This window comes from Sinocyclocheilus anshuiensis, unplaced genomic scaffold, assembly GCF_001515605.1.
Source record: "Sinocyclocheilus anshuiensis isolate Anshui unplaced genomic scaffold, SAMN03320099.WGS_v1.1 scaffold416, whole genome shotgun sequence".
Lineage (NCBI taxonomy): Eukaryota > Metazoa > Chordata > Actinopteri > Cypriniformes > Cyprinidae > Sinocyclocheilus > Sinocyclocheilus anshuiensis.
In genome coordinates, this window is record NW_015554105.1 from 965,380 (window position 1) to 992,058 (window position 26,679).

Here is a 26,679-nt window from a genome sequence, read left to right on the forward strand (position 1 = left end):
AATCAAAAGATACACCAGTTAACTTCAGGGAATCTTCAGTTGATATCAGGTGAGTATAGTATCATGGTTTAGAATAGTATTTTTCCACCGTTAATTATATAAAAAATGTGGATAAAGAAAGCAATATTAAAAGATTAGTTCACTTCCAGAATAAAAAAATCCTGATAATTTACTCACCCCTATGTCATCCAAGATGCTTATGTCTTTCTTTCTTCATTCGCAAAGAAATCCTGGAATGTTTTCCTCAAAAACCTTAATTTATTTGCGACTGAAGAAAGAAAGAAATAAACATCTTGGATGACATAGGGGTGAGTAAATTATCAGGACATTTTTATTTTGGAAGTGAACTAATCCTTTAAAGAAGTACTTCATACAAAACTTGCTTCATATTAATGTAGTGTATATTTGTGAGGAACTAATTTAAATGGATCAAACAGAGATTATCTGAAATTATCTCACTGTAGTTCAGTGTTTTCCAATCCAGTTCCTGGAGGCATACCAAAAGTACACATTTTGGATGTCTCTTTTATCTGAACCATCTACTTCTGAGAGGAATTCCAGAAAGCAGGTTATGTGACATACATGTAGTAAACTAGTGTATAGGTCAAATTTTACATTTAAATGAATGGACTTTCCCAGCAGAACTTTGCCCGGAGCATCATATTCCCTCCAAAGACATGAACTCTGGTGCCATTATTTCCCCAGGTAAATGGAGTACATGTACACCGCCCAACACTGGTTTCTGGTTTGTCCCTTGTCCCTCCTCTAGGCCACTATTGGTAAATTCTCACCACTGCTGACCGGGAGCAACCCACAAGCCTTGCTGTTTCAGAAACATTGTGACCCAGTCACCTTGCCATAACAATTTGTCAAAATCGCAAATCTTTATTCCTACGCATTTCTTCTGCTTCCAACACGCTGATTTATGAGAACTGATTGTTTGCTTAACATCTAATCTACCCAGACCTTAATATGTGGCCGTGTTAGGAGATGATCGGCAATATTTGCTTCACCTGTAACTGGTCATAATGTTTTGGCTCATCAGTTTAAATCCTCGCATGTGTTTTGGAACTGATGTACCTAGAGTAAACGAGGATTGGGTTAATGAACTGAGAGTTCAAGATACATGTGACGTAGGGCTGCACGATAAATCGCATGCGATATTTAATGCGCATCTTGTCAGAAAGCCGGTTCTGTAATCAGCGGTAAATCTCCATCAGGTGCGTGCTTTCACATTGAGCAGCATTAACTACACAGAGCCGTTGTTCACTGACGAGCTGCGCAAAAAATCGCACCAATATGACCGTGGTTTTGCGCAGCTCGTCAGTGAACAACGGCTCTGTGTAGTTAATGCTGCTCAATGTGAAAGCACGCACCTGATGGAGATTTACCGCTGATTACAGAACCGGCTTTACTGATAAGATGCGCATTAAATAGCGCATGCGATTTATCGTGCAGCCCTAATGTGACGGTAAGTTAAACTTGCCTTCTGGAATACCCCCCTGGTCTATCCGGAGTCTCTGCTTATAAGCTGATAAGTTGAATCCGGTGTGTTTAATTAGGAAGAGTTCATGAAAAATGTGTACTGTTGATGTGCTCTCAAGATGCAGGGTTGGGAAACACTGTTGCAGTTTATTATACTGAGAAAAATACATATGCATTCATAAATGTAGTGTTGTGTATTAAATGCTTGAATAAATATTTACCAGAATTTCCAATGTTCTCAGTAACAAACAGGATGGATCAAACTCCCTTGAAAAGAAGAAGTTGGACTCCATGTTTAAGGTAGGAGTGGTTTTTGTGTTTTTGTGGGTGGGATATTTAAAAAAAATTCTATGTCTCTTTGTCCCAAAGTGCATACTATCCATCCTAAATAGTTTTGAGATTAGAATAACTTTGTTGCAAAACACAGTATGTTGAAAAGAGTATGCCAGAAGTCCCTGGATGGTTACTATTTTCACAATATTTTTTTGTGGATCCATGCACACTCTAACAGCTGATATTTCCCACAACCCATTGCGCTTTGGAGGAGAATTCAGTTCAGAACTACAAACACAAATAAGAACTACAAACATGATGAATGTGCATGAGGCTGACTGTTAAGTTGAGATACCCTGAAAGAGGTTTGAGTTATTATAAATTCATGTTTAACCTGGCGAAAAATATTTATTTAATGATACCTATGTTGTATTTCATCTGCAACAATATTGTGATAAATATACCAAAAGCACAGAAGCAGATATGTTTGGCCATTAACTATTATAGTTTTTCTCAATCGCTTTGGCACGTTTTTCGAAGCAGTCTTGACATTCTCCAAACTTTGTGCAATTGTCACAACTGTTTTCTGAAACATCAGAACACTATTGCATGTCTGCAAAATGTAGTAAATCACCCAAAACAACCAAAACCTAGTTATTGTGTCTGTGACTTGGCCTATGCCACCAAAATATAAAGTATATTTGTCATCGTGTGACCCACACTGGTCAAAATGATTTGTGGTGAAATTAATGTTTTTTCACCATAGAAATATTTATATGCAAATTTCATTTCATTTCGTGTTATATGCAAAGTTAATTTTGTTATATATTTTATATTATATTTCATTTCATATTTCATATATGCAAAATTTGTTCTACTTTTTTGTTGACAGACTGCTTTCTATACTGTACAAGAACGTCAGTTTTGTCTGTATATCACACTGCGCAGTTTAGATACATATTTCAACAGTAGGTAAAAATGTATTGGGAAATGTAAAAAAAAAAATGTAAAAGTCAATACAGTCGGTGCTGAACTACTTGAATTCGTTCAAGGGGAAAACAGTGGTTCCTCTAAAATAATTTCAGAGTCTCCTGGGGCAATTGGCATCCGCAGCCACAGTTACGCCGCTCGGATTGCTATATATGAGACTTTCTGAACAGCCGAGTCCCAAGATGGGCATGGCGCTGCGACACACACTGCGTGGGCATTACCCCAGTTTGTCGCCGCCTTTTCAGCCCCTGGTCGGACCTTGCTTTTCTACAGGCAAGTGTGCCCCTGGAGCAAGTGTCAAGGCACGTTGTTGTCACAAAAGATGCCTCCAAGATTGGCTGGGGTGCTGTATGCAATGGGCACGAGGGTACTCTCTCATCGCATGTTGCAACTCGCCCGCCATCTCCTCCTTTGGAGTCAAACATGGCTCAAATCGCTGCATGCCGTTCATGTTCCAGGAGAGCTCAATCATGGAGCTGACTTGTTCTCACGACAGCTTACTCTTCCGAGAGAATGGAAACTCCAACCCCAGGTGGTCCAGCTGATTTGGAGTCGTTTCAGGGAAGCCCAGGTGGGCCTGTTCATTTTTGCCAGGAATCCTCCCACTGCCAGCTGTTCTACTCCTTGACCGAGGCCCTCCTCAGCACGAACACACTGGCACACAGCTGTTGCACACAGACTCTGTGCAAGATCAGGAAGGATAAGGAGCAGGTCCTGCTCGTTGCGCCATATTGGCCCACCCGGACCTGGTTTTCCGATCTCATGCTCCTCGCGACATCCCCTGTCTGGAGAATCGCCCTGAGGAAGGATGAGACGTGGCAGACCTCATTGACCTTTCACAGGCTGTGATAGACTAGGGATGCACCGATACCGATACTGAGCTCCTGTACTCGTACTCGTACTCGTTAAAATGCCCCGATACCAAATGCCGATACCACACAGCATGTGATAAGTGCCATATTCAGACAATGAAACACCGACAACAGAACAACAGACAGCAGAATGGAGTTATTAGAGATTAAGGATGTCTACGAAGTATATGTATGCAATGAATATAATGTTAAACATTCAGTATTAACGCCTGTATAGCTGATGTGCGCGAGCTGATAAGCAAAGCACGCTGAGTGGATTGAGGGCGCGGTGGCGCAGATGCACGAGCTTGTCGAGTGAATATATCTTTCTCACAGACATCACTGGAAATTTTGTAGTTCGGGCAGATACGTCAAAAACAAGTAAGTAAAACAATGCACAAGTTACTTAACGGTAGGGAGAGAAAGAGAGAGAGAGAACGAGAGCGCGCGCAATTCTGTTGTGTGATCTTTGATGTTCACTCACTTAGCACACGCATCATTTGGATTAAAACTAAATCGTAAAAATAAGACCATTAATAGGGGCATTCACTATAAACATCATTTATTTTTAACCTTAGGCATACACGACTTTCTGGCGGAAGTGAATCTAGCAGCCTGTGTGAAATGCGCTAGGCTGTATTATTCTGCATCAGTACACATACGTGCACGTGTTGCGCGTTTTGCTTGCTTGAGTGTTTCTGCATTATATGAGTGGCTTTGGAATATAAATCGCAGCACGTTTCAGATGAAAAAAAATGCGACTTCTATTTCTAAAAATATATCAGTTAGGAGATGTATAACGAGTGGTTCCCGGTATTATTACAGCAAAGCGCGTGATTACAGTACTAAGCCGCTGCAATGGAGCAGCTCTAATGCTATTAAATTAAAGATGATGTACCACAGAGCAAAAAATTAACAGTGAAAGTAACAAAAACTGGTGACAGCATGCCCAGGAGACTACAGGCTGTCATTAAGGCTAAGGGTTGCCTGACTAAGTATTGATAGTTGTGTAAATACTGTCATACTAACAGCTGTCTAATTTTTGGTTGATTGTAATCCATTAGGCTACATACCTTTCTATCAAAGTTATCTAACATTAACAAGCTGAATTTGTTCTGACACAGTTTAACTCTGAGTTCTTGTTATATTTTATTACCATTTTCTAAACTATAGCGAATAAACTGTGATAATGTGAGAAATGTTGAAGGTGTCTGAATACATTTTGGTTTGACTGTATCTATTTTATAAATGAAGTTAACCAAATAACATTATACATACTCTTTCGGTTTCTGTACCCAATATTTTAAAAATGTACAAATGCAATAAAATATTGGTATCGGTACTCTGTATCGGCAAGTACCAAAAATAAAAGTATCGGTATCGGGCGAGTACTGGAAAAAGTGGTATCAGTGCATCCCTATTATAGACACTATCACTCAGGCTAGATCCCCCTCTACTAGGCAGGCTTATGCGCTGAAGTGTTCATTGACTGGTGTTCTTCTCGTCGAGAGGACCCCCAAAGATCCCCGGTCAACGTTGTGCTTTCCTTCCTGCATGAAAAGTTGGAGTGGAGGCTGTCCCCCTCTACTTTGAAAGTGTATGTCGCCGCCATTGTGGCACATCATGATGCAGTAGATGGAAGATCCTTGGGGGAAGCATGACCTGATCATCAGGTTCCTGAGAGATGCGAGGAGATTAAATCCCCCTAGATCACACTTCATACACTCTTGGGATTTCTCTGTGGTCCTTGCAGGACTACGGAGAACCCCCTCTGAGCCACTTGACTCAGTTGAGCTTAAGTTCCTGTCGTTTAAGACAGCGCTCCTGGTCGCGCTCACATCCATCAAGAGGGTTGGGGACCTGCCTTGAGTTTGGGCCGGCTGACTCTCTCCTGGCATTACTCTGAGACCCCGGCCTGGTTATGTGCCCAAAGTTTCCACTACTGCCTTTCAGGACTATGTGGTGAACCTGCAAGCGCTAACCTTGAAGGAGGCAGATCCAGCCCTTGTGTTGCTGTGTCCCGTTCACCCTTTGTCTGCTTTGGAGGTCAGCAGAAGGGAAGAGGTTGGCCCACTGGCTAGTGGATGCCATCGCCTTGGCATACCAGACCCAAGGCGAGCTGTGCCCCCTGGGGGTGAGAGCTCACTCCCCTCTTGAGTGTTGCCTCCTCCTGGGCATTAGCGCACGGCACCTCTCTAGCAGACATCTGCATAGCTGCAGGCTGGGTGACACCTAATACCTTTGCAAGATTCTATATTCTCCGGGTAGAACCCGTTTCCTCCGATGTGTTGGGTATGAACATGTAATTTGCAGGAGGACTGGCTCTGTGTTTCACTTGTGGTGCCATTCCTCTGGCTAGGACACATGTGCTTTATCTTCTTCCAGTGAGTTCCCCATCTGGTGAACCCTGGTCAAGTTTCTCCAGCACCATATGGCATGCAGACTCAGCGGAGGAGTCTGTTGCTGGGTCCAGTACTTATGTTGTATGCCATTTTGTCACCACTTGTAATGGGCTAGGTGCCCATACATGAGATTTTCCTTCGGTAATCCTGCATGTTCTTTTTTTCTTTTATGTTCCCTTGGTAAAACTGTGTCTTTCCCTGGTCTGTTCCGCTGTCAGTCCCTGTTGTGTTCCCCTGAACTGGGGTCAGGACAGTGACCTTAGACTGTGGGTCTTATTTTGTTTGTTTTACCTTTATTTAATCAGGAAATTAAAAACTCTTGATTTAAAATCTCATTTACAAGAGGGTTCTGGCCAAGATAGGCAGCACAATCATGTACACATAAAACAAAATACATTCGTTTACATACACAGAAACATACAAAAATCACTCAAAAATGTACAATCAGGTGACTCTACAAATAGATCCTTTAAAATACATTTAAAATCATTTAGTGATATCAACTCTTTTAAGCATAACTTATCTTGTAGTTGATTCTAATCAAATGGAGCAGCATAACTAAATGCCCGTTGACACATATTAGTACGAAATTTAGGGATGCTTAAAAGATAATAGTCTTGTGAGCGAAGCCCATAATTCTTTACACCTTTTTGAAAGATATTCTGCTGTAAATACGAAGGAAGTAAACCTACAATTATTTTATATATAAATAAGTACCAATGCTTAAGTCTACAGGATGACAATGCTGGCCATCCAACCCGAGAGTACAATAAACAATGATGAGTAAGGGCTTTTGAATTTGTGATGAACCTTAATGCTCCATTTCACCCAAAAATGAAAATTAGCCCATGAATTACTCACCCTCAAGGCATCCTAGGTGTGTATGACTTTCTTCTTTCAGACGAATCCAGTCGGAGTTTTATAAAAAAAATTGTCTTTGATCTTCCAAGCTGTTTAATGGCAGTCAGCAGGTGTTGCAGTTCATCAGTCCAAAACAAGTGAAATAAAGCGCATCCATCCATAATAAAAAGTACCTCACACGGCTCCGGGGAGTGAACAAAGGCCTCCTGTAGTGAATCGATGCAATTTTGTAAGAAAAATAACCATATTTAAAACGTAATAACAATTGAATCGAGCTTGCGCTCACTGTTGTACACGGAAGCAGCTCTGGGCGGATGACGTAGAACGTCGGCGTTGTGCATGCGCCGCTCAGAAGTGACGAACGTGGAAGCACAGGGGAGAGATCAAAACAAAACAACGGTCATGAATTAGAAGTACAAAATGAGGATTTGTAAAGAAGAATGTCGGAGGATTTCGATATAATCCAAGAGGAGACTGGTTTTCCTTTACTAAAGTAAAGAAACTTTGCTTCTTTTGCTCCAGTAAACAAACGTTAGTTTTCACGAGACTCACTGGCGCATGTGCAACGGCGACATCTTACGTCATCCTCCCGGAGCTGCTTCCGTGTACAACTGTTGGCGCAAGCTAGATTAAAGTGATTATTATGTTTTGAATATGGATATTTTTCTTACAAAAACGCATCGATTCGCTACAGGAGGCCTTTGTTCACCCCCCAGAGCCGTGTGAGGCACTTTTTATTATGGATAGATGCGCTTTTTAACTTCTTTTGGACTGATGAACTGCAACACTAAACACCGCTGACTGCCATTAAACAGCTTGGAAGATCAAAGTCAATTTTTAATATAACTCCGATTGGATTCATCTTAAAGAAGGAAGTCATATACACCTAGGATGGCTTGAGGGTGTGTAAATGATGGGCTAATTTTCATTTTTGGGTGAACTGTCCCATTAATGCTCCATGATAAACTGAATCCAACGCCAGTCTTGTGATTTTTATTACTACATGGATGTGTCTTATAATCCTGTATGTACGGGGAGTGGCTTGGTATGCAAATTCAACTCACCAATAGTCATTGGTCATTTCTTGTAATGCTCAGAGGTGATTGGGGCTCCCAAGTGAGACCCCTAATGTCAGTGTTGACGTAACGTCTCCGTTCCCTCCTTCAGGGAATGAGGGTTACATAACTTAACCGAGGCGTTACATTACTAACTACAGATTTCATCATGTATTCTGTAATCAGTAACAAACTACAATTTGTAAGTAAACTATACAGCTCTGCCCGATTTGTTTTTCATTGATCCTTCAGTTCAGCCTCTCTTTTACTGAATGGAGGTTCTCTTTTGAATATTCACTGTGATTACACACTTATTTCAGGAGCTTCAGCCCAAAATGATCTCTCTGATGAAAAAAGAGCTGAAGAGGTTCAAGAGAATACTGAGTCCACATTACCCAGCATGCTCTGAGATAGAGCAGGACGATGATAAAGGTCAGGACAGAATCAGACAGGGGATTCTGAAAATAACACTGCACATCCTGAGGGAGATGAACCAGACAGACCTCGCAAACACATTACAGACCAGTAAGAACTATGAATCATTTGCCTATTTTATTACATTAAAACACAGTCTGTATGTAATGATCACTTGAGAAATCAAAATAATATTTGGATAAAGGCATGCAAATGATATGTCAGTAATATAAGCATAAATAAAACATGAAATTTAAAAAGATTCATTAAAATAATTTGTCATAAATGAGAATTTCAGTGAGGATTTTTCATGTTTATCAGTAACTTTACCTTTGGTTTTATATTTGTGAATAAGAACATATATTTGGTTGTCATTCATTCTTTCAGAATGTGCCCCTGCATGTCAACAAAAACTTAAATCCAAACTTAAAGAAAAATTTCAGAGAATTAACGAAGGGATCTCCAATCAAATGAGCTCACCACTTCTTAATGAGATCTACACAGAGCTCTACATCACAGAAGGAGGGATTGGAGAAGTCAATAATGAGCATGAGGTGAGACAGATTGAGACAGCATCCAGGAGACCAGAGACACGGGAAACACCAATCAAATGCAATGACATCTTTAAAGCCTTACCTGGACAAAACAAACCCATCAGAACCGTACTGACTAAAGGAGTTGCTGGAATTGGCAAAACAGTGTCTGTGCATAAGTTCATTCTGGACTGGGCAGAAGGAAACACTAATCAAGATGTCCACTACATATTTCCACTTCCCTTCAGAGAGCTCAATGTGATGAAGGAGAAAAACATCAGTCTGATGGACCTTCTTAATCTTTTTTTCAAAGATGCCAAAGAACTGAGACCAACAGACTATGAGGATTACAAAATTGTGTTCATATTTGACGGAATGGAGGAATGTCGACTTTCTTTAGATTTCCCAAAAAATCCAAACCTGTTTGGTGTAACAGAACCGGCCTCTGTGGATGTGCTGCTGACCAATCTCATCAAGGGGAATCTGCTTCCATCAGCACTCCTCTGGATCACCTCTCGACCAGCAGCAGCCAGTCAGATCCCTCCTGAGTGTGTCGACCAGGTCACAGAGGTACGAGGGTTCAACAACCCTCAGAAGGATGAGTATTTCAGGAAGAGAATCAGTGACCAGAGTCTGGCCAATAGAATCATCTCACACATGAAATCATCAAGGAGCCTCTACATCATGTGCCACATCCCAGTCTTCTGCTGGATTTCAGCCACTGTTCTACGGAGAATGTTGTGTGAAGCAGAGAGTGCAGAAATCTCCAAGACTCTCACTCAAATGTTCACTCATTTCCTGATCTATCAGACCAAACTTAAGTCTCTGAAGTATGATGGAAAATGTGAAGTAGATCCTCAACTGACTCAGAATAATATTATGTCACTAGGAAAGCTAGCTTATGAACAACTAGAAAAAGGGAACCTGATCTTCTATGAGGATGATTTGAGAGAATGTGGCATTGATGTCAGAGAAGCATCAGTGTACTCAGGAATTTGCACTCAGATCTTCAGAGAGGAGTTTGAATTTTACCTGGGGAAAGTGTACAGCTTTGTGCACCTGAGCATGCAGGAGTTTCTTGCTGCTCTATTCAAGCTCGTTTCATTTATTGGGAACAAAGAGCACAACTCAAAAATAACTGAGTTTTTAAAGAGTGAAGTGAACCAGGCCATACAGAGTGAGAGTGGACACCTGGATCTTTTCCTCCAATTCCTTCTAGGTCTCTCATCAGTGTCCAGTAAGGCTCTTCTGCGAGGCTTGTTGGCACAGAGAGATAGCATGTCCTCCAGCCAAGAGGAAATAGTTGAGTACATTAAGATGAAGATCAGGGAGAATTCCTCTCCAGAGAAATCCATCAATCTCTTCCACTGTCTGAATGAACTGAACGATCATTCACTAGTGCAGGAAGTCCAGACATACTTGAGCAAAACAGGTGCAAGCCGTCTGTCTGGAGCCAGACTCTCTCCTAGTCAGTGGTCAGCTCTGGTGTTTGTGTTGCTAAACTCAGATGAGGAGCTGGATGAGTTTAATCTAAGTAAATATGATCAATCAGAGGAATGTCTTCTGAGGCTGCTACCTGTAGTGGAAACATCTAGAAAAGCAGAGTCAGTATATTTAATATATGTATCTTTTTTGTGCGTGTGTGTGTGTGTGGAATAAACTACAGTTCTCAAACACTGTACAGTACAGAAGTATGTATTAAAATATACATTTAGAAATAATAATAGAATATGCACTACATGTATATACACAATTTGTATGAAATTAACACAATAACACAGTTATAAACAAAAAAAATTATATTGCATAGATCACTGTTATGATTTATTTAGTTATATAGTTTGAAATGATTTAAAAGAATCTATAAAATTGTATGTTGCTTACACTGAATATATGGTTATTTCTTTCCTAGTCTGAGTGGCTGTGGTCTCACAGAAAAAAGTTGTTTGGCACTGGCCTCAGCTCTCTCCACAAGTCTGAGAGAGCTGAACCTGAGTAACAACAACTTAGAAGATTCAGGACCGAAGCACCTCTCTACTGGATTGAAGAATCCTCAATGTAAACTGGAGACATTAAAGTAAGATTCCTTAAAGCAGTCACAATAGGTTTTACTGGCCTCAGATAACAGGAATGTTGCACTTTTGGATTTATGAACTCTTTTGGAGATATAATATAAAGTTGTTAAATAAAAATTTGTAAAAATTGTTTGACATTATTATTTATAGCATGTAAAAAGGCACTGCATGTTAAAATGCTATTGTTACAAACTACCAGGCATAGGCGTAATTTGCGGGTGGGACGGGTGGGACATGTCCCCACCACTTTTTGCCAGGGTCGATATTGTCCCTACCACTTTTTGAAAGTAATTGAAAAATATATTGCGGAAGGTATGTATTAAAGGGAAAACAATATCAACAAATCATTCTTCATTATCTAATTAGGGTGATTAAAAAACAACAACATTTGACTCCTTACGCATGCATAACTCGTGCAGTGCAATAACGACGTGATTAAAGATTTTTCTAGTCAACTAGTCGCATGTTATATTAAATTGATTAATATAATAATATATTAACCATACTTCAATATAGGCTATAGGCAAACGTATTAGGCTGGAGCCTATTCCGTCCGTGCTCAAGCTCGCGCATAAAGCAATTGCCTCAAAGCACCGGAAAAGTGATTATGAACGTGTCGGGGGAAAAGAAGACATTTTAATTATTTATTAATAAACTAGTGCTTTCTGAGTCAGTGTCGGGTGCAAAGATGAGAAATTACAAAATCGAGTGGGCGAGTTTTCCTTGTATTTATTTTATTATTCATATAAAAATTATAATAACCTGTTTTGGTTATAATTACTATGAATTGCATTAATCGCTTCTTAAACCAGAGAAGGTGAACTTGTGGGGAAAGAAAAAAAAAACCCTGCAAACACTGGGCAAACACCCTGCAGCAAGTTTAGTTTTACTTTTCTTTTTGTTTTGTTTTCATTTTGAAAAGCTTATCTTTGCTGTTTACCTCACGTTATGCTATGGAGGCTAGGTTTTTTTTTTTTTTTGATTCCTCGGTGTTTGCTAAATGTTCTGTAATTGATTAGTCATTACCCAGCAAACATTGGTCCGACGGCAACGTCGTGTCCCTGGCCAAAAATAGTCGCGGTAGGACGGCATAAATCGGTAAAAATATGTAACACAGAACATTTCCTAAAAATGCATTCAGATACGTTTGTGCATCTCTACAGTTATCCTAAACCCAGTCCCCAAGTAAATTAGGTTGTTAAATAAAAAACTAGCAAAACGAGTTGCGCAGTGTCCCCACCACTTTTCAAAGCAAACTTACACCACTGCTACCAGGCTCAGGGCAGCGTAACATAAATGGGGAGGCCACGCACAAAGTTAACTCAAAATAAACATGTTTTAACGTAATTTATACTAAAGTTAAACCCAAAAAGGGAAGAGAAAATAAAACAACAAAAGATCAAATATTAAAGAAAGCTCAAAGTCTGGTGCTGGAGAGAAGTCAAGCTCAAACGGGGCACACCACACCGGAGAACAGAGATCTATGAGGGGCCGTATAGGCCATAATTATTGAAAAGCCTCTAACAAACACTAGTGAAATGAAAAACATTGATAAACCTTAGTGAAATTCATTCATATGCATTATGAAAACCTCTTACATAGGCCTACACTAGTGAAAACATTGATCAGCCTTAGTGAAATTCATTCATAAGCATAACTGAAAAACCTCTTACAAACACGAGTGTAACGAAAAGATCAACCGTAGTGAAATTCATTCATAAGCATAACTGAAATAAGTAAAGATTTCAGTAGATGATGAGAGCTAATTTCACTTGAAACGGAAGCTGTGTCAACACTTAATGATTTACAATACCTAGTCCTCTTAGAATTAAAAATGTTTTATGGATTCATTCATCAAGGCATTAGATAAATTTTACATTTAAAGATATTTGTGTAACTGTAGCATATACTGAAAAAAATGGGTATAATGTACTGATAATTTTCTGCCAGGACATTATATTTTAATTTTCCATTGCAGGAAATACGGAAAATAACCATGTTTTACTAAAGAGTAGTAGGATTAACCATGGTTTTTGGCAGATTGTAATTTGTTTAACCACAGTTTTACTACAAATATGGTTATGGTGTACCATGGTTAATTTTCATAAGTTTTCCATTAACCCTAAAACACAACACAATGCAGTGCAAAATTAAAAATACCACCATATACAGTACACTGTATTAATGAAATTGCAATGTGAAAGTTAAATAAGCTAACACTGACCGTTCCCTGGTCTTATATATCCTATATTTAACAATGGGATTCAAATTTAAAATGGTAACTGCTGAATAGAAATTGAAAACAATAAAGTAGCCTACTAAATTAAACACTAGTTGGATGTGCTAAACGATGTTGGACGTGCTCCTACAGTAGCCTATTATTAAAGTATCTGCTACATGCAGTTTTTCAAAATACAACTATGCTGTTTATGTAGTAGAAAGATAATAAGCAAAAGAAATGTAATAATAAATCAATACTGATTTGGGTTATGTTATGTGCAGGGAAAATCACGAATTTCTGTGAAGTATTATGAAGAGATGCTGATGTCCGTGCTGTCAGCTCGGTGGTGCTAGCGAGCACGTCCTCCCCGCGCTGTCGAGTCAGTTGCAGAGCCGCGCCGATGACAGGTCACCACGGCACGAGCTCTGTAACATCGCGCTGTTTTGTCCGACTTTGAATTGTACTTGACGACGGTAAAATTATGTTTAAAATATTAATAGCTTCAGACAACTTACGACTAACTGCCATTGCCTAAAATAGTTTGTGAGACACACGCCAAATTAAACGGAAGTGTTGACAGCTTCCGTTTCGAGTGAAATTAGCTCTCATCATCTACTGAAATATTTACGTATTTTACTTATGCTTAAGAATGAATTTCACTAAGGTTGATCAAGGTTTTCACTAGTGTATGTAAGAGGTTTTCAGTAATGCAAATTAATGAATTTCACTAAGGTTTATCAATGTTTTTCATTTCACTAGTGTTTGTAAAAGGCTTTTCAATAATTATGGCCTATACGGCCCCTCATAGAGATCCTTTAATCAGTCAACTCATCATAGGTAATCCACCGCACCTGCCGCTAGTCTCCACCCTGCAAACAGACAAAAGAAAAAAACACAACACACACAAAACCAGAACCTAGAACGCCACCTAGAGGCGAACAGATCCCATTTAGGGAACAGGTGATACCCCGGGTCTTAACACTATTATAGAGAGCATGGAATTTAAACACTAGGGGGAGGTTGTTCAAAAGTAATCTGATTGGATTTCGGCTATCGGATTGGATCAAATCTTGAAAATGGCTTGTTCAAAAGAAAAAAAAGAAAGAAGTCTGAATTCGGATTAGATCACAAAATCCCATCTTGGTTTTGATCTGGATTCAATTGTCAGTTTGTGTTGTTCAAAATGATTGGGATACCTTTGATCCAAAAAAATCAGGATATGATCCCAGCAGAAGGGTGGATTTCAGGAACAAAAATGTAATAAAACTTTAAAACTGGTCCAAAATAAAATTTGTAACATGTAATATATCACCGAATATCAAACAAAAATATCACATTTCACTTAAAGGTTTTTATTTTTTTATCACTGTTTGTAAACTACATTGGCACAATCATCAGAGATGAACCAGCCAGAAGTAGTTATTTGTGTAAATGCAATGCAAAACATTTCTGAGAGAATGCAAAAGCATTGACTTTTTTTTCATCTCATACAGTATTTATTTTGTATTTTTTCCATCACCACGTCCCTTCAGGGGTTCCGTAGAGCATTAGTACTCCAGATTTGGTAATCTGAAAAAGGGTGTATCTGGATCATTGTGATCCAATCCAATTAAACCAGCATAAAAGTAAGATGGATTACCTGATCCTGGATATCAAAACGTGCAATTTCCAAATCCAGATAATTCTGATCCAGATTAAGCTTTTTGAACTTGGATCCTGGCCCTTGAACCACATGGGACACATTAACTGTTAAAAGCAAAACTTGAACTGCTGAACTCGGAGCAGGCATTTTGAAAGGTACACAACGTAATGTTTAACAAAACCAGTGTTAGAGGGGTATTACATTGCATCCCTCTCCCGCCCCGCAGGCTGTCTGGATGCCTAATTAGAGAGGAAGGTTGTGCTGCCCTGGCTTCAGCTCTGAGATTAAACCCTTCTTATCTGAGAGAACTGGATCTAAACTGGAACAAACCAGGAGACACCGGAGTGAAGCTTCTTTCTGTTGTACTGAAGGATCCACACTGTAAACTGGAGAAACTGCGGTAAGTGTTTTTGTTATGTTACAGAATAATAGAAATAATTACACAATTCTGTCAACACTAACCCATAAATGGAAATGTATTTAAAGTCACTTTTTTTTTTTTTTTAGCAAATATTAACTTTTATTCCTCTGAAGGCCAGTTGAGTTGAGAACCCTGTGCAGTTAAACATTAACAGAATGAACAAATGCCAAAATAATTAAACAAAACAATGACATAAACATTGAACTGGCTTGACTTGACTATAAACAGATTTGATGAAACTCATCAAAAAGGGTTATAATAACAAAGCTAGACAAGAGACTAAAGGGTAACACTTTATTTTAAGGGTCCAGAACTATGCATTAGTTAAGCATGAACACACTAGTAATTAATGATTAGCTTAACATATGGGCATATCAGCCATTATTTACACCTTAGTAAACCATATTTTATTTTTGTGTTGTAATGCACTTGGGTATATCTCAATTATTCACCATCTATTATGTTAACTGAACATTATGAAGCTAGTAATTATGTTTAATTAATGCTGGCTTTACCGTTATAAATTGCTAAATATTGTAATAAAGACAATTGACCCCCTGTTCTAAAGTGAAAGTTATATCCACAATAATTATGGAACTTACTGAGTGATATTCAAGTTTATTGACCAGAATTAGACAATTATTATAGCTAAACTGCCACCAATACAGTATTGATAAAGACAATTTGACCCTCTGTTCTAAACTAAAAGTTATATACACATTAATTATGGAACTGATTGACTGGTCTCATAGTTATGTAGGTATTAATATGGAACTTACATAATACTTTTTTGTTCGTTCGGATAGATGCTGAAATGTTCAATATGGACATATTTAAACGTAAACAATATTACGTTTTTACAGCTAGAAAATGTTAAATATTTACAAATCTTTTATCCACCTTATTCTTCAACACGGAAGTAAGCCGTTTTCTGGGAATGTGCGGTTCATTAGCCGCCATAGGGAAATAACGAAAATAATAACAGTGCAGTAAACTGTAAAACTGTTTGCACTACAAACCAGTGTGTTCATAATTGAGATAATATTAATAAAAACAATTTGAGTAGCAATATAGCATTAAAAATATATTTTGAGCCACTAATCCCACTCAAACCTCTAAGCCTTACCATAACCTTTTCTTACAAACATAACAGACAGTCAAGTGTAATCATAATGATTTATTTATTGTGACAATGTCAAAAGTGGTACCAAAAGCAGTCCAAATGACAATGTGACAATCAATGAAAATGGTATCCCGCTTCGCTTCACTCCTTGAAGGTGGCAAGGCACACCCCGCGTGTGTTTATACGTCTATCCCTGCATCCCAATGTTCATACTATCCATCCTAAATAGTATGTGAGATTAGAGTAAGTGTGTCCCTAAGCATAGTATGTTGAAAAGAGTATGCCAAAAGAACCTGAATGGTCTACTATTTCAGGTCGATTTTTGAAGTGTGGATGCGTGCACACTCTAATGGCTAATATTACCCACAAACCATTGTGTTTTGGTGAAGAATTTGACAGAACTACAAACACGAATAAAAAATGTTAAAAAAAAAACTACAAACATGGTGGATGTGCGCCACCGACAGTTAAGTAGAGAGGTTTAAATAAAGGGGTTTGAGTTACTAATAATCAACATTTAACCTGGTAAAATATTTATTTAAAGGGGTCATATGATGCGATTTAAATTTTTCCTTTCTCTTTGGAGCGTTACAAGCTCTTTGTGCATAAAGAAGATCTGTAAAGTTGCAAAGACTAAAGTCTCAAATCCAAAGAGATATTCTTTATAAAAGTTAAGAGTCAGCCACACCTACCTAAAACGGCTCGTTCTAACACGCCCCCACATGTCTACATCACGATGTGGGAAGATTTGCATAACGCCGCCCAAATGTTCACGCAAAGAAAGAAGGCGTAACTTTTATTCTCACTGTAGTATTGTTGTTGCCGCTGACGCCATGTTGTGAAGGCGCTGTGGTGCTGTGTGAAACTACTTTGTTTGGCCTTCCAAAAGAGGACGATATCTGCTGATCCGTGCTGGTTGCTGAGGAAATACATAAACTTCGCACTGTGGATCGCCGGATCGGCTTTCACCGTGGACGAAGCGGAGTCCAGCCCAGGGTCGTCACATGTGGTTGCCGCAAGCCCTCCGGACGCTCCTTCGTCAAATCCGCCGGCCGCGCCGTTCTCAAGCCCGCCCACCTCTGCTCACTCAAGCCGGCCTCCGCATACTCTAGTCCGCCGGTCATTCTAGGCCTCCGGCCTCCGCTTGTTGTTTGTCATTTCTCCGATCACAAATGCAGACATGGTTTTATGTTTACGCGGCACGATGCAACGTGTAAAAAGACAGTATAAGTCATTATAATCCGTAATTATGTCCCCACTGGATGCAACAAATGCCTCGTTTATAATGGGTTTTAATGTTTTTGTCTCTTCACAACGCACTGGATAGCTGGCCAATCAGAGCACACCTCGCTTTTCAGACCGATGAGCTTTGTAAAAATCGACACGTTTCAGAAAGGCGGGTCATAGAGGAGAAACAATAATGTACAGTATGTGGAAAATTATGTGTTTTTTGAACCTTAAACTGCATAAATACATTTCATTACACCAAATACACAAAATAATGTTCTTTTTAGCAGCATCATATGACCCCTTTAATGTTATCTGTATTATATTTTTTTTATCTGCAACAACAATGTGAACATTTATAAACATCCGTTTGGCCATTAACTTTCAAATGCATCATTATGCAAAAAAAAATCCATCGCAGGCAGATCAATGTGCTACTTCTTTTCTCTCTAATACGGTAGGAAGTTAAATGAAATGCAATGTGGAGGATGTGAACTGTGACAAGATGATTGACAGGCCAGTTTACAGTGACCTCGTGCGTGTAATTATGCGACAGAGCGGTCCATTAAAGACGCAATTGTATAATGTGATAGTATGTCCCAAAGCTTGCATACTCTTCTACTACACACTCAAAAGTGTGTACATTTTCCTCACCAAAAGAGTGCATATTTTAAGGGCGTAGTATAAGTAGTCACATTGGGACGCAGTATATGATTCAAACCAACATTAACCCCCAAAACACGGCATATCGCAATCTTTTGACGAAGCAGGCGATAGCAGAGATGTAAAGAGTACCTAAAAACCATACTTGAGTAACAGTACAGATACCTTACAGTGAAAATTAGTCCACTACACGTTACAAGTAGAGGTCGACCGATAGTGGATTTTGCCAATACCGATAGCTAGGTTGGACCATACTGGCCGATACCGATTAATTAACCGATTGTTTTAAAATTGATACTGAACAAAAACTAAAATAGTGCTTTATTAACAAAAATAGTACTGAACCATACTAGTAGTAGTAGTAAAAATAATAATAATAGTAATAGTAAATGTTGAAATTAACACACTCTAACAAGGAACAATACTTACACAGCTTTCATTAATCTTAATGCTACAAATGGACTCTTATTTTAAAGTGTTACCATTTCATTTCAACTGTCATGCTTAAAGATGCACATCTTTAAATATATACACAAAGGCTATAGCATTAAAATTATATACATATGGATATTGTGTATACTCTCACACTTTAACTGCTTCTATTCTTGAACACTTGATGATTATCTAATCAAAATAAAAGCGCAGCATAACCGATAGTTACAGCAATCAACTATCGGTGCCGATTAATCGGCAAAACCGATACATCGGTCGACCTCTAGTTACAAGTCACCAATTCCAAAACAACTTGAGTAAAAGATTTTAACAGTACTTAAGTATTTTATTTATACTAAATATAGGCTCAAAGATGCACCAGTCAAAAACTATAACGTTGTGGAGAAGCTGTGGAAAACAGACAGAGGCAAGGATCTATGTGCAGATATTTAATGGAAAAACTAGGAACAAACACTAGCCAAAAACCAAAGAGAACAAAGAACAGAATGACTGGCAAACAGACAACCATTACATTCAACAATTCACAAGGAACTAAAGAAAAACTTGGGCTATATAACACACAGGGGGCTAACAAGCTTAACAAGATAAGAAACACCTGGGTAGACTAATCAAGGGGAACAAATGAACAAACGGACTACAAACACCACGGGAGACAGGACGTGACATAAAAGTCCAGGGCAAGGCACAGAGAGCATGAAACACAAACAAGAAAGAGTTGATTTATGAGGTGAGCAATCACGTTTATTTTCTAAAACCAAAATAAAACTGAACACCTTGCAACACTCATTTCAAATGTAGTGGACTAAAGAGTACAGATACTCATTCAAAAATGTAGTGAAGTAAAGAGTAAAAGTTGCTAATATCTTTGATACTCAGTACAACTACAAAGTACCTGAAAAGATACTCAAGTACAGTAACTAATTACATTTACTCCAATACTTTACGCCTCTGGGCAAGCTCTTTGCTTTGAATTGTTGAGTAAAGTCGTTATTTTTATTTTTTTGTGCACAAAAAGTATTATCATAGCTTCATAATATTATGATAAAAATATCTTGAGTTGTGTTCCGAAGATGAACGAAGGTCTTACGGGAAAGGCATGAGGGTGAGTAATTAATGACAGAATTTAAATTTTTGGGTGAACTATTCCTTTAATTCGGCATTCACACTCTGGGCCCTATCATACACCCAGTGCAATACGGCGCCAGGCGCGACGCAAGTGTTTTTTTTCTAGTTCAATCCAACGCAGTTATCATTTTCACGTCTTGCGCCACGTTGTTTAAATAGCAAATGCATTTGTGCCCTTTTGTGCGCCCATGGGTGTACTGGTCTGAAAACGAGGTTTGTTCAGGCGCATTGTTGGCACGTTGCTATTTTGAGGCAACTGAAATAGACTGTGCTTTTGACCAGCTGAAACCTGGTCTAAATTCAATGGCGCAATATTTTTTTTATTAATTAAAGAGCGCGTTAGTAATATGTGCCCATAGGCGGGGTGAACAACGCACGTACACTCTGCTTATTACACACAGAGGGGCGTGCAGCAGCGCACAAACATGCCAAACATTAAAAATTTAAGGATTACAATGTAAAAGATTATTATTGTGCCCAGTTGATGGTCTGCTTGTGTGCAAGGTTCTGGAGAAGCGTTCAGTCTTTGCTCTTGCAAAATCCACCATGGCGTGAGTGCAACTGGCCTTTAAAGGGAATGGGAGATGAGACTCTGATTGGTTTATTGCATGTTACGCCTAAAACACACCCATGACTCATTAAGAGAATAGGGACAACCCTTTAGGACCATGTGCCCAGCGCGCCTACCGTTTTTCCCGTCGTTAAACTAGCAAAAGTGGATTCGGACACGCCCTAAGTGCACTTGTGCCGTGCGCTTTAGACCATGCACTTAGATCGTTAAAATATGGCCCTCTGACTGAGAGGCGCTTTCTGTGAGTGTGCTTTGGGTGTGTGTGCACAGAAACCCGTCTTTCCAGTACTCGCAAGACTTAAAAACGCAAATACTAAATGTCACTTTCATGAAAATGCATTGGGTCAGTTACAGTTCCATCAACTGTCCCTGGACTCTGATGGATTATTTTTTGAGTCCCAAAGGCTGGAGTCTGTGTCAAGTCCGAGTAAAATTGCATCCGAGTCTGTGACAAGTCAGAGTCTGCTAAAAATTGTACTCAAGTCAAAGTACCCCAACTCTAGAGAATGGAGATGAAGATCAATGAATAAAGGCTTGAATTTGGATCTTTTCATCACAATCAAACGCATTCTAAAGATGCGGATTACAGGGAACAAATTAAATTGATGTCTTTTGTGAATTTATGTTGTGTTTTGGTGTCTTTTCTTTTCTTTTGTCAGTCACAGCATAGGACTTTTGTGTGTTTAAGTAAAAATACACACATATTCTCGTGAGGTCAAGTTGCAGAATAACTGCTAACGTTAAACAAACCAATAGTGTAAATGCAGGGCTGCCAACTCTAACCAACTCATTTAGCGTGAGACTCACAAAATTTAGACTTTTCTCACGCTCTCACGCCACACGTCCATTTTCTCATGCAGTGATAGGATAGGATAGGATATTGGCGAAACAGATTTGGTAAACGCCTCTGTGTGTATTTGTGCTTGTATGGAAGAAAAATAATGACAAATGTCTTTGAAACAAAAAAGCATATTGAATTGCGCTAACTGAAAAAAATAATGCATTGCATTAACAGTGCTGGCATTTTAATGCCTTGTATTTTCAGGGCTTGCATTTTTAGGGGCTGAAATTTAGCATAGTTGTTTATTTAAGCTGTGAACATTTCAATTCAAAGCATTTCACACACATTTTCATAATTAAAAATGTATTAATTAATATTCACCTTCCAGGGTTCACTTCCGAAATATTCAATCTGCTTAAAAATACAATGTATAATATTCAACAGGCAATTTTCAGTCCATTTTATTTCACTTTACAAATTTGCTTCCACAAATTCAGTGGTTCAAATTTGGCAGAAAATTCAGCATTGCACATCCGGGAACTGCAGGAAAAGCAGTAGAGTATCTATGCATGATCTCTATCTGCTGTTAGTCGCTCACCAGCAGGTGGTGCAAGCGGGTGTTGTTGATGGAGACCAAAGCAACTGGTAGAGCAAGTCATTCATTCACAAAAATTGATTTGCAAAACTGCAGCAAGCGGTAGGTAGAAATTATGATTATCAGGACCAGTATGTATATGTGGAAAAGCTGATTAAGACTCAAAAGCTGTGTTTACATTTAATTCAGCATCTTCGCTGTTACTCGTTTCCCCGTGTAGCCACATGTAAGCAGCTTTCTCTACCAAAGGAGATTATAATTCTATTTTACCCGACGCTGATATACAGAATTAACATTACATAAGAAATACATTGTTTTCAGTTGCTTAGTTTCCCTTACTTTAAATCATGGCTTGTGTGATGCTGAGTTGTAATACTGGGGTTTCCCTCATACATCACACTCCAGGATTCCCTAACGACGCTTAGCACGCCTCAATTAACTAATACAGCGATACAAACAAGACCTCAGATCTCAGTATACACTTTATTGATGATGCAAACTATACAGGTAAGCAGATGTACTCCAAATATAAACGTAACGCGCAAGGTTTCACGTGGTTTCCCTCAGAAATCTGTTACAAAGAAAATGCTTCACGCGGTTCAGTGGACTAACACAGTGATAGCTATTAAAAGTGCTACGAGCAGATACAGAACGACCTGCTCAGAACACTTAAAAGTCCCCCTGTAGTGAAAATCAAGTTTTTTATGTTGTTTATTTGTCTATATGGTGTTTTTAATATGCCTTTAGACAAACAATGTGCCAATCTATTAATCAACACCATTGCGGAGTATTTTCTCCTTAAAAGTGTAGTTTCCCAAAGACTGACCCAGAAATACGGTTTGAAACAGCCCTCGGTTTGCTACGTCACAAACCAATAACCAATCACGTCAAGTGATCGATTCCTATCACTAGCATAGTTTTAAGGGATAAAATATTTGACTACAGGGGGACTTTAACTTAAGGACTCCTAAGAACATGAGCCAAACTGAGTCCCAAGCACCACTGAGGACTGCAGATATAACTATTTCCGCCCTCTGGGAGAAATAGGCAAATCAAACAGACAATCGATGCATGCAGGCAGGGATGTGCAGTATTTCAGATACATGTATTTAAAATACAAAATACTTTTTTGTATTTAAAAGCCTTTGGAAAAAAAATCTAATGTATTTTGTATTTAAATACATTTAAGATTAGTATTTTTGTATTTTCTAATTACATAAAATAATTTGTGCCAGTCAACCTTTTTATTAGGGTGCCGATTTCGTTCATCAACTAGTTCAGACACGCACCCTCCCCCCAACATTCATCATGTGAGCTGCAGCTGTACAACTCCATTCAGCATTGAGTGAGCGACTTTAATGGAATAAGATAAGGTGAGGATGTCATGGTCAACTGTACTTGTCGATTAAAGTTAAAATAGTGCATCATTCAGATTTGCCTTCAGTTAACATGAAAGAAGAAAAAGAGCACCGAATAGTGTTAGCCAATCAGTTTTGATAGTTAATCGGTTGTTGTTTTTTATCAACTAGCTTGTCAAATGTGTTTAAAGCATTACTGATGTTAGGGCTGGGTGATACGACAATACATATCGAGGCAATGATATAAAGAGTGAATTGACTGAACTTTTTCTAAATCATTTACAAAGATAGGTCTATCGGGGTAAGCAAATTTATCCGTGCAGATTTTAGTGTGCAGGAATTATTGGAACGTTGGAGTGGAAAAAGAAGCATGAATGAATGAGCAATAGAATTTGATGTAGAATCTGCTTGGTGAAGAGTGGAACGCCGAAAAGTAGGCCAACACTTTTGACTTAAAGGCCTTTTCACACGGGACGCGGCAAGCGGTGGAATCACCATGCAGCTCCCAATTACTGTCGTAGTGGAAGCATTTTGTGTAGTTGAAGTCTTGTTTATACTTTCGCCGCGAAGCTGTTGACTGCCCGCTCCTCCCTAAATGTCCAAGGCTTTTATACTTGATGCGCTCGTCGTTGTATAATTCTGTGAAACGACAGGCTTGGAGTAATTGTTCTCCAAACCAGGCCCGGCTCCAGAATCAAATCATTGAGGGTGGTTCTTAAATTAGTGAGGGTGCTCTCTCTTTCTGTCGCTATATATATATATATATATATATATATATATATATATAGATGCCGTTCATTATATGGTGCAAGAGTGTTCCCTTTATAATCACTAAAAGCTGTCACTCATCTTAGTTCATCGCGATCTCACAAAGATACATTATAATCAATTAAGATCTCTATGCTGCACAATGAATCTCTTATTTACATCGCGTCTACACTTTGTTATAATGAAATGATTCATGCTAAACACAACACCTGAACAAAAAATGTGGCGATTTGAGCAGTGAGTGGATTCTAACTTAAACACCTCTGATTGGCTATTTGATTCAAGAAATCAACAGATATGTCTGTAATTTGCTACATTGCTCAACACTGCAAAAGATGTTGAAATAGAAACCGATCTCCAGAGCGCAAACCATAAAGCACTAATAGTTTGCCAAATCTGCAATGAAATGCCATTATTACATCATTAACTGAGGGTACTATTGATTTCGTTTGAGGGTGCTTAGCACGCTCTAGCACCCCCGTAGAACTGGGCCTGCTCCAAACCATCAGAAAGCAGCAGTGGGAGGAAGTAGTTTGCCGAGTAATTTGTCAAACAGTCATTTCGTGAGAAGTTTGTGAATAAATGTTCACCCATCCATGCAAATGTATGTTTATTTAGAGACAAAATAAATAGGTTAATCACTGTCTGTAATCAACAATTTAATTTGTGAAGACACTGATGAATGGTTCACCACAAAAAAAATCTTAAGGTTTTGGTTTTATTTTTCGTAAAAAAAAAAAAGAAAAAAAAAACTTTGAATGAATGAATGAGTGAATGATGCATTTATATAGCACTTTATTGTGTATTGCTGTACACCCAAAGCGCTTTACAATCATGTGGGGGGGTCTCTCCTCAACCACCACCAGTGTGCAGCATCCACCTGGATGATGCGACGGCAGCCACAGGACAACGGCGCCAGTGCGCTCAACACACACCAGATACAGGTGGAGTGTTAAATGCTATCTAAAATAATTCTAATATTAACATTTAAATTTTAGATAAACGTTCTAATTTGAATCAACTTTATATACAAGAAAATAAACAACCTGAAACAAATGTTTTTTTTGTTTTTTTTTGGTAGTTTTGTATTTCCTACAGGGTAGGGGAAGGAAGGAGGTATGTAAAATTAAAACAAAAGTTTCTAAGCAGTTGTACACATTGAAATGTGTTTGTTTGTTTATTTGTTTGTTTGTTTTCTTTCTCCAGAATAGGTCCAGATAGATTTCAGTCTATAGAGATACCTGCACTGGATGGCCAATTTCACATGTATTTTGTGTATTTTCAAAATACAAAATACTGTATTTGTATTTAAATAAATTTTTCCACACAGTATTTTATATTTTTATTTTAAATACATTTTCATGTATTTATGCCCATCTCTGCAGGGCAGGGACGTCTAAAAATAGAATCTTGGTCAAATGACGGCAACGACCAAGTAAAATGAGTTCTCAGCCGAGCTGGGACTACAGATATTACCATTTCCACCCTTAGGGAGAAATAGGCAGATAAAATAGACAAAAATATGTGCCTGCAGGGTAGGGACGTCTAAATGATAGAATCTGGCAAATGTGGACAGCGACAAACAGCCGGCGGCCGAAAAATCTCACTTATAGAAATTCCGCTGGACCACGCCCAGGATGAGGCCATTCCTCTGGCGGCCTATAGGGCATTGCAAGCCTTTTGAGGCATAAGCCAAAGCTATAGCATCTACTATCCAGCGGGAAAGTCTCTGCTTCGTAACCGGCAGCCCTTTACATCGGCCTCCAAAGCAGACAAATAGCTGCTCTGGTTATCTGAAAAGACCAGAGAGTTGTGTAATGTACACTCTAAGAGCCCTAACGGGGCAGAGTGGATTGTGACCCTGCTCACCGTCCGCAGCGGGGAGCACTATAAGGGTAATGACCTTGTCTGTAAACGGACCACGCCCTTCTGAGAGCACCTTAGGCACATAACCTTGTCTTGGCTTGAGGATGAACTTACAGTGGTTAGGCCCAAATTCCAGACAGGAAGCACTGATTGACAGTGCCTGCAGGTCACCCACTCGCTTGGCTGATGCTAATGCCAAAAGGAGGGTGGTGTTAAGCGACATGGGCCACAGGTCGGCCGAATGGAGTAGCTCAAAGGGACTATGGACAAGTCCCAGGTCGGCACGGTCTGAGGACGAGGAGGATTCAATCTCTGGGCACCCTTCAAGAGCTTAATGACCAAGTAGTTTCTGCCGACTGACTGACCAACTTCGAGGGAATGATTCGCTGCGATAGTTGCAACATAAACTTTGAGCGTTGAAGGGGCGCACCCATTGTCCAACAACTCTTGCAAAAAAAAAGTCAGCATGTGGGACATGTCACAAGAAACCGGGTCTAGGCTTTCGTGCTTCACACCAGTCACAGATGACTGACCATTTAAGGGCGTTAAGACGTCTCGTAGACAGTGCTCTAGCCTCTAAAATGGTGTTTTAGTGAAGCAGGCCTAGAGGAATCACAGAGTAGGTGGCTGCCATTAGGCCGAGCATCCTCTGGAAACTCCTGAGGGGACACAAAGTCCCTGGCTTGAAAGATGCCGCCAGTCGCTGAATAGTCAGGGACCGTTCCGGCGTAAGCCATGCCCGCATCCGGGCAGAGTCTATAACAGTCCCCAGAAAGAGGCCCTCCAGATGGCTGAGCAGCAGCAATCTGTGTGTTATTAGTTTCCGATCTGATCTGGCTAAAACCAGCCAGTCGTTGCGGTAATTGAGGATGCGGATTCCCATCTGTCTCAGAGTCACTGTCGATAAACTTCGTAAAAGTGCGAGG

General features: G+C 39.3%; 1 protein-coding gene across 1 annotated transcript in view; it reads left to right on the forward strand.

Moving 5' to 3' along the window:
* The first annotated feature begins 1,732 nt into the window (after positions 1-1,732).
* The window catches only part of LOC107669693 (NACHT, LRR and PYD domains-containing protein 12-like), a 39,954-nt gene continuing 15,007 nt past the window's right edge, over positions 1,733-26,679 (forward strand). Inside the window, exons 1-5 of the mRNA XM_016462044.1 lie at positions 1,733-1,785; positions 8,238-8,442; positions 8,719-10,468; positions 10,777-10,941; positions 15,029-15,202. Coding sequence (XP_016317530.1) covers positions 1,777-1,785; positions 8,238-8,442; positions 8,719-10,468; positions 10,777-10,941; positions 15,029-15,202 — 2,303 coding nt within the window. The 5' untranslated portion in view covers positions 1,733-1,776. The remainder of the gene's footprint in view (positions 1,786-8,237; positions 8,443-8,718; positions 10,469-10,776; positions 10,942-15,028; positions 15,203-26,679) is intronic.